Raw genomic sequence first — 9,464 nt, 5'->3', positions numbered from 1 at the left:
GAAATTCCTCAAATAAATTATTATCATGGAGAAAATCACACAGCTGGTCTGCGACTACTTTCTCAAGGATCTTTGACATAAAGGGAAGATTAGATATTGGTCTATAGTTGGCTAACACCTCTGGATCCAGGGTGGGCTTTTTTAGTAGAGGTTTAATTACAGCTACCTTAAAAGACTGTGGTACATAGCCTGTTAATAAGGATATATTGATCATATCTAATATAGGGTGTCTGCTATTGTCCATTATATCTTTCAGTTTGTTCAATGTGGTCCTCTCCACCACAGATCTTAGTGGGTCCAGTCTCCTGCCGAGCACTGAGCCAGCTTTTTTAACCAGCTTGTCCAAACGCATGGTGTTTTTGTCTGTCAAGCTGCTTCCCCAACACACTGCAGCGTAGAGAAGTGCAATGGCCACCATTGTGTGATAGACCATGGACAACATCTCCACACACCTATCAAAAGGTCTCAGTCTCCGCAGGAAGAACAGGTGGCTCTGCTCCTTCCTGTAGAGTGCATCAGTGTTAGAAGACCAGTCCAGTTTATCATCCAGGAGGACCCCCAGATATTTGTAGGTGTGCACCACCTCAATGTCCTCCCCCTGTATGGCGACTGGTTGATGGTGTGACCTCTTCCTTCTGAAATTCACCACCATCTCCTTGGTTTTGGCTGTGTTCAGGTGGAGACAGCACTTACTGCACCAGCCCCTGAAGGCATCCACGAGGTCCCTCTACTCCCGTTCCTGATCACTCCTGATACAAGCCACAATAGCTGTATCATCAGAGTATTTTGTATGTGGCAGGACTCTGAGGTGTATTTAAAGTCTGCGGCGTCGACTGTGAACAGGAACGGTGCTAAAACAGTTCGCTGTGGAGCACCAGCGCTGCACATGACCATCCTAGAGACACAGCTTCCAAGCCTAACACACTGAGGCAGCTCTGTCAGGTACTCTGTTATCCAGGAGGTCAGGAAGTGATCTACTCCCATCCCCTTCAACCGGTCTCTCAGTATGGGGAGCTGGATAGTATTAAAAGCACTTGAAAATTCAAGGAAAAGGATCTTCACACAACACCTTGTAGGTGTAGGCCCGGTGCAGCATGTAAAGAACTGCATCTTCCACTCCCATGTGCTCCTGATAGGCAAACTGGAGGGTGTCCACAGCATTAGTGACCTCTGTCTTCAGGAAACGGAGGACCAGGCGCTCCAGGCACATAATGTGTGATGTTAAGGCCACAGGTCGGTAGTCATTTAACTCGGCCGGTTTCCCCATTTTGGGCACCGGCACAAAACAAGATGTTTTCCACTGCACCAGGACTTTGCCTGTTTGAAGACTCCTGTTGAAGATCCACTGAAGGGGCTCCACTAGCTGGGCTGCACAGTCTTTCGGGAGCCTTGGACACACTCAATCCAGGCCCGCAGCTTTCCCTGTACACAGTCTCCCAAGCTCCATCCTTACTTCGTCTGCTGTAAAGGACAGTGGTAGTTGGCCGTGGGTGGTAGATGTTGTAGCTGTAGCTGCAGTAGTGGGGGAGGGGCTACTTCCAGGTGACAGTGGAGCAGGAGCAGCAACAGCAGGTGACAGTGTGGGAGAGGGGATGGATACAGAGGTAGGGTGAACACTGCCCCCTCCATCAAACCTTTTAAAGAACAGGTTGAAGTTGTTGGCTTTGTCCACATCACCATCCATAACCTGGCTATTCTTCTTTGAATAGCCTGTGATGTTCTTCATTCCCTTCTACACTTCTCTGATGTTGTTCTGCTGCAGCTTACTTTCACCTTTCTTTTGTAGTCCAACTTTGCCTGTCTCAGTCTCCCCTTCAGCTCATGTTGAACCTCCCTGAGCATCTCCTTGTCCCCTTGCTTGAACGCCAGCTTTTTCTGGTTGAGGAGCTGTTTGATGTTATTGCTGGCCCAGGGTTTATTATTGGGGAAGCAGCATACAGTCTTTACTGGCAACACAGTGTCCCTACAGAAGTTAAGATATTTTGTTAGAATATCCACCCTACTGTCCATGTCCATGTTGTTGTCCTGTGGCTCCAGTAGTACAGTACAGTCCAGTCTGTACATTCAAAACAGTCCCTGAGACTCACTGGTCTCAGGGGACCATTTCCTGACTGAGCGGGTGGTAACAGGCAACTTTAATACACAGGGTTTGTATGTGGGCTGTGGACTAGGATGCTGGGTCTGAATCCTAGCCACAGTTTCATGGATGACATCACGTTGCTGCCCACGGTGGAATGTAAACAATAATGGCGACGATGTATGAAAACTCCCGAGGCACATAATACGGTCCAAGACCGACTGCTAACAGTTCAATATCCTGACAGCAGATCTTGTCCTTCACCGTGATATATCCAGGATGACACCATTTATTGTTCACAAGCAGGATTAGTCCCCCACCTCTGTTTTTGCCACTCGCCTTTGCGTCCCTGTCCGCTCGTACAGTAGAGAAGCCCACTAGGTTCACACAGCTGTCAGGCACATGGTCATTCAGCCATGTCTCCGTGAAGCACATCAGACTACACTCCCTGTAACAAGTGTGAGGACCTGCCAGCAGGTCTAGGAGGCTAGGAGGTCCTCCACCTCCTAGCCTTTAGCTTCGCTCCTGCTCTGCAGCCTCGAAACAGCTTCCTCAGCTCGGCTGGTATTGGGTGTTTAACTCCGTAAGTTGTTCCTCTCAGAGCCAGAAGATCTTCCCTCGTGTACACAACTTTACTCATCACATCACACACAAAATTAACAATCATTAAAAAAGAAAAAAACATGGGGCATCGGTGGCTTAGTGGTAGAGCAGGCGCCCCATGTACAAGGCTGTTACCGCCTGGGTTCCACTCCAGCCTGTGGCCCTTTGCTGCATGTCACTCCCTCTCTCTCTCCCCCTTTCACACTTGTCCGTCCTATCGATTAAAGGCTTAAAAATGCCCAAAAAAAGAAGAAAAAAACACATTCAAAAATGACTTAAAAAACAGGAGCTACTCAGACTTGCTGCCACTCTAACCGGCGCATCATTCGAAATATCATGCAAACACATAACCAAAGCCCGATCATAACAGGGATAGTGAGCATATAAAAACACTCACTATCTCCCTCTGTATGTGTTTCTGTGTATATATTATATTATTCATTGTGCTTTCCTCCTGCAGGGTGTCGATATGTCAGTAAGGCAGCACCAAAAACTCAGCTGGAGTTTGACTACGATGGACCGTCCATGAAAACTTCAGTTCCTGGACCAAGATCACAAGTAACACACACACACACACACACACACACACACACACACAGTCAGTGCACTCCATTCTCAGGTATAACTGAGTGTAACTAACTTTGATTTTTCTGTAGGAACTGACCAAACAACTGGGAAACATCCAGGTGAGTGGAGACTTTCTCAACCTAATCGAATAATTAATTAATTGCACAATTAATATATAACATTCATGACTTGCATTTTTCTTATCATCTCTTAAGTACAGTTTCACAACGGAAAAATGTTTTTATGCTTGCACACTGGCAATAGCTGTGGCTGGAGGCGTTAAGATATTTGGGCTGTTCGTCCATCCTTCCATCCCATTCTCTTGCACATGACATTTCAAGAATGCCTTTAGTGAATTTCTTCAAATTTAGCAAAAACATCCATTTGGACTCCTCAATGAATTTATAGAAATTGTTACAGATCTTGAAATCCCCAGCGAGTATGCTATATGCTAAACAGGGTAAGCTAACATCGGTTACTGTAATGTTTACTGTTAGCCTACAAGCTAACTGTGCGTGTCAGCTGTAGATTTATAGCTTCACTGAAATATATTGCTCAAAAACATCAAGAGAACAATTAAAGTTATGGTCTACATTTAGAAAGACGACAAGAAAGATTTGAAAAAAGCATTCCCCTCCACACACACACCCCTCCCTCTGTGCTCCATGATCCCTCCCCTCCGAGCTTGTGTCCCCCTCCCCTCCGAGCCTCCTAACGACACCCCCCCTCCCGCATAGCAACATACAGTTACATACAGCATACAGTTATCTATGTCACAACATCCACAATAAAAACGAAATATTACCTGTTCAACAAAAACTCCGCTGTATCAGCATCACTTTTCAGGCCCAGATCTTGCCAGAGCTTTCTCCATCGGTCAAAGGAACTGAGGAGACAGAACATGGCGGCGCGCGAGAGTGCAGCGGCTCTTAGCTTTCTCGTATATGTAGTTTTGTCCGCGTGTTTCTGCTCATGTTGAGCAGATTTTGTGTATAGTCGGCAGGACATTATCGACATCGGCTGGAAGTGCAAGGATGACATCACAAGAGACTTTCAAAAGGCACACAACATCCCGGACGCCATCGGCAGACCTGCGGAGTCACTGTGGATCTGCTGCCCGAGTAAGCGACGCAGACGCCGGAGGGAACGAAGGCAGAAGCGCGGGCGCCGCTCGGGGATATTGGCTAGGCTAAAGAAGTACCCTCACACTCCGTCACTGCCGAGCATCTTCCTGACAAACGCCAGATCTATTTCGAACAAAATGGACGAACTGGAGCTATTGATTGCCTCTAACCGCTACGTACAGACCTGTGGGATTATGATCATAACGGAAAGCTGGCTTCACCCGCTCATACCCGATGCTGCGGTGCAGCTAGCAGGCCGCACTAGCCACCGGCAGGACAGAAACATCGAGTCCGGTAAGAGGAAAGGAGGGGGGCTCTGTGTTTATCTCCATAACAACTGGTGTAACAACAGCAGGATCATTGCTCACCATTGTTGTCCAGACCTTGAGGCTCACTCAATATCCTGCAGACCATTCTACCTTCCCCGGGAACTGAGTGTTGTCACCGTCTCAGCTGTCTACATACCACCGGATGCTAACGTTAGCATTGCTCTTAGTAGCTTAGCAAACATTGTAAATAAACTGCAGCGTGCCCATCCCGAGGACCTTACTTACTTGTACTTTCAAATGCGGAGGGGGGTTGGGATGAGGCGGGACGAGGAGCAGAGGAGTGTCAAAATGGAGCGAGAGGATTGGACAGAGGGTAAGAGAGAGAGAGTGCAAATTTGAGCAAGGAGTAACTCCCATGCGGACCAGATGGCTGTGATTGGTCAATTTCTTTGCAGGCCTGCAGCCGCCAGACAGAATGGATTTTTTTGGTTCCTTTTGCTCTTCACATTGTGTAGCTAGCACTATTGGGTCATAACCACCATCTAAATGATGTTAATAATAATGATCAATCCTTCTAAACGTAGACCATAGCTTTAAATCATACATCAGATCCTGATGAACAGATTATTCAAGTGGAAAATCTTTACTGATGTACATTGTATAATTTGTTGAGAACAAAATTATGTAACAGTCAGTGGAAACCAAAATCATCAACCACTGAGGGCTGGATTCAAGATCACACTGAAAATCAAAGTAAATAATTGAAATCACAGGATGATCCAGCTTGTGTGAATTTTTTCACTGCAACTCATAATGTGACTCAGTAGTGTGTATGCCCCCCACGTGCCTGTATGAACTCCCAACAATGTCTGTACATGCTCCTGATGGGTTGAGAGATGGTGTCCAGGGGGATCTCCTCCCAGACCTGGATCAAGGCATCAGTGAGCTCTTGGATAGTCTGTGGCGGTACTTGCCGGTGTCAGATGCACTGATACTTAATGTCCCATAGGTGCTCAATTGGATTTAGGTCAGGGGAACGAGAGGGCCAGTCAATGGCATCAATGCCTTCATCAAACAGGAATTGCCAACACACTCTGCCCAGATGAGGCTGGGCATTGTCCTGCATCAGGATGAACCTAAGATCCACTGCACCAGTATAAGGTCTGGCAGTCGCTCTGAGGATTTCATCCTGGTAGCTAAAAGCAGTCAGGGTACCGTTGGCTATGACATGGAGGTCTATGCGACCCTCTGAGGATATGCCTCCCCAGACCATCACTGACCCACCACCAAACCAGTCATGCTGGATGGTGTTACAGGCAGCGTAATGTTCACCATGGTGTCTCCAGACTCTTTCACACCTGTCACATGTGCTCAGTGTGAACCTGCTCTCATCTGTGAAGAGAACGCGGCGCCAATGGTGGACCTGCCAATTCTGGTGTTCTTTGGCGAATGCCAGTGGAGTTGGCACAGTGTTGGGCTGTGAGCACAGGTCCCAGTAGAGGGCATCAGGCCCTCATGCCACCATCATGGAGACTGTTTCTGACAGTTTGATCAGAAACATGCACACCATTAGCCTAACCATAGGCTCTGGCTCCTGATCTACTTTTGGTAACTTGAGGGACCACGAGTAACCCTCCATTCAATTCTGGATTTTACAGGGAGCCAGTACAGAGAAGCTAAAACAGGAGAAATATGATCTTGTTTCTTAGTTCCTGTTAGTACATGTGCCGCTGCATTCTCAATTAGCTGGAGAGTTTTTAAAGATTTATTAGAGCTACCTGATAATAGGGAGTTACAGTAATCCAGCCTAGAGGTAACAAAAGCGTGAACCAATTTTTCTACATCTTTTCGGGTCAGGATAGGCCTAATTTTCGCAATATTACGCAGATGAAAATATGCAGTCCGTGAGGTTTGTTTTAAATGGGAGTTAAAAGACAAATCTTGGTCAAATATTACTCCGAGGTTTCTTACGGTAGTGCTAGAGGCCAGAGCAGTGCCATATAGAGAAACTATGTCATCAGATAAAGAGTCTCTGAGTTGTTTTGGGCCAAGAACAATAACTTCAGTTTTGTCTGAATTTAACATAAGGAAATTGGTGCTCATCCAGGTTTTTATGTATGTCTTTAAGGCAATTATGAAGTTTAGTTAATTGATTAATTTCTTCTGGCTTCATCGATAAATACAATTGTGTATCATCCGCATAACAATGGAAATTTACAGAGTGATTTCTAATGATAATACCTAAAGGAAGCATATATAGAGTGAATAGGATTGGTCCGAGCACAGAACCTTGTGGAACTCCAAAACAAACTTTAGTACGTAAGGATGATTCATTGTGAGCATGAACAAACTGAAAACGATCAGATAAATAAGATTTAAACCAGCTTAGTACAGAACCTTTTAAGTCAATTAAATGTTCCAGTCTCTGTAGCAGAATTTGATGGTCAATTGTGTCAAATGCCGCACTAAGATCTAATAAAACAAGTACAGAGACAAGTCCTTTGTCTGAAGCAATCAGAAGATCATTTGTAATTTTAACTAGTGCTGTCTCAGTGCTATGACGCACTCTAAATCCTGACTGAAATTCTTCAAATAAATTATTATCATGGAGAAAATCACACAGCTGGTCTGCGACTACTTTCTCAAGGATAGAAAGTAGTTTCTATCCTAGTAGTCGTAGTATACATAAGAATATACTTAGATAATGGCATACATACCTACAGCCTCCATGCTGTTGAGACTGTGCTGGTAGACAAAGCAAACCTTCTTGTGACCATATTTATGGATGTACCAACCAGGAGAAGCTGGACTACCTGTGCAACCTGATTGGGCTGCAGGTACCACCTAATGCTACCATCAGTGACAAGGACACAAAAGTACAGAAGAATCAGTCAGGAAGGATAAGGAGAGAGCAACTGTCTGTGTCCACCACATGCAAAACAATTCCCTTTTTTGGGGGTTGTCTTTCTTTTACCTCTCTATTGCTACTTTCGTCACTTTCATTTGCACCAAAGCAAGTGAAACTGATTTACAATCACTTGTGCTTTTTAAATGGACAGACTGATATCCCTGAGTCTTGCACTCCTGGCAGGGTCACCCAAGCTGAACAGGTCGAAGGGTAGAGACCAGACAAAGAGTGATCCCACATGTCCTCCAGGTTAGGGGTTGGGCTGTGGGCTGATAACCCGCTCCCGGAAAAAGATCTTTATTACAGAAACCAGAAGCAGAGCAAATTCACCAAATCTAGGGAACGCTGTAGCCAGTCCTTACAACAGGAGAGACACCATGAAGCACAAGGGCCAAAGCCGACAGGATGCCTTTGGGCTGAATAGGCCACCACTTCACCCAAAAAGCACAATGAAGATCGGAAACTGGAATGTGCGAACATTGTACACAAGTGGCAACATAATACTAGCAGCAAGAGAAATGACCAACAGAAAAATTGACATCATGGGCATCAGTGACACATACTGGACAGGACAAGGAAAAGTTGAATTTGCAGGAGGAGAAACCATCATCTACTCGGGAAGAGATGACGATCACCATAGAGAAGGCGTGGGTATACTTATGTCAAAAACGGCAGCAAGAGCCCTGATTGATTGGATTCCAGTTAATGAAAGGATCATTCAAGCCAGGTACCATTCCCAACACATTAAGCTGACGATTATACACATCTACGCACCCACTGAAAATGCAGAACAAGTAAAAGACGAGTTCTCCATGAAACTGCAAGATATATTAGACAGTAGGAACAAACACGACATGTTGATTGTCACAGGAGATATGAATGCTAAAGTAGGAGATAAAAACCAAGATTATGACGGGGTGATGGGCAAGCATGGGCTCGGAAAGCGGAACAATAATGGAGAGAGGCTGTGTGAAATGTGTGACATGAATGAGCTAGTCATCACAGGAACTCTATTCCCACATAAGGACATACATAAAGCAACATAGGTATCTCCAGATGGAAAGACCAGGAACCAGACAGACCATGTACTAATGAATAAATGATTTAGGAACTCAGTGAAAGATACAAGAGGACACAGGTCTGCAGACACTGGAAGTGACTACTATCTTGTATGCACAACAGTCAAACTAAGACTAAAGAAATGGCAAAAGGAAAAGAAAAGCAGTCAAGTACAATATAGCAAAGCTGAAGAATGAAAGCATCTTAAAGACCTTTTCCATCAGCCTGAGAAACAGGTACCAGGTGCTGGAAGATGAAGAACTGGGAGTAGAAAATGGAGAGGTAGAGCGCAGAGGTGGAAAGAGTACTGAAAATTTGTACTCAAGTACAAGTACTGTTACATTGCTTAAATTGTACTCAATTACAAGTAAAAGTACTGGTGTTTAAAAAATACTTAAGTAAAAGTACAAAGTACTCTTCTCAAAAACTACTGAGTATTAATTACTTTTAACCGATGGATGTTTTATTGCGTTATCAATAGCAGACATTCGATTCGATTCACCTGTATAAAATATCAAAAACAGCTCACCTTATACAATGAAATTACTGCAATGATATGCCTATTATGAGGCAAGAGTGTAAACACATGGCACACACATGAATACAAGGGGCTCACTGATTCCACAAGAGTCACAGCTTTCCAGTCAGCCCCAAATTATCCAACTGTAATACTGTTTAAGGACCCCAATATGCAGGAATAATAAAATAGAATAGGCAAAATTACATAAATACTGCACGCAAAATAACCGCGTGGGTTTTGCACAAAACTGCAAGGGATTAGAGTGAAGTGGATGTGTCTGTAAAGAGGTAACGCTTATCATACGAAAACATTTTCATTCAGGTATCTTGAAGTAAGA

At 44.8% G+C, this 9,464-nt stretch overlaps 1 protein-coding gene across 2 annotated transcripts in view; it reads left to right on the top strand.

Annotated features, from left to right (window-relative positions):
- Window positions 1-9,464, top strand: part of abat (4-aminobutyrate aminotransferase) — a 155,268-nt gene that overhangs the window by 94,656 nt on the left and 51,148 nt on the right. For both annotated transcript variants that reach the window (XM_050070268.1, XM_050070267.1), the window contains 2 exons: window positions 3,141-3,238; window positions 3,337-3,366. In XM_050070268.1, the coding sequence (XP_049926225.1) occupies window positions 3,141-3,238; window positions 3,337-3,366 (128 nt within the window). The remainder of the gene's footprint in view (window positions 1-3,140; window positions 3,239-3,336; window positions 3,367-9,464) is intronic.

Source organism: Epinephelus moara, chromosome 18 (genome assembly GCF_006386435.1).
Source record: "Epinephelus moara isolate mb chromosome 18, YSFRI_EMoa_1.0, whole genome shotgun sequence".
NCBI classification, from domain to species: domain Eukaryota; kingdom Metazoa; phylum Chordata; class Actinopteri; order Perciformes; family Serranidae; genus Epinephelus; species Epinephelus moara.
The sequence above is the reverse complement of the archived record's forward strand: the minus strand, read 5'-3'. Positions and strand labels throughout refer to the sequence as shown.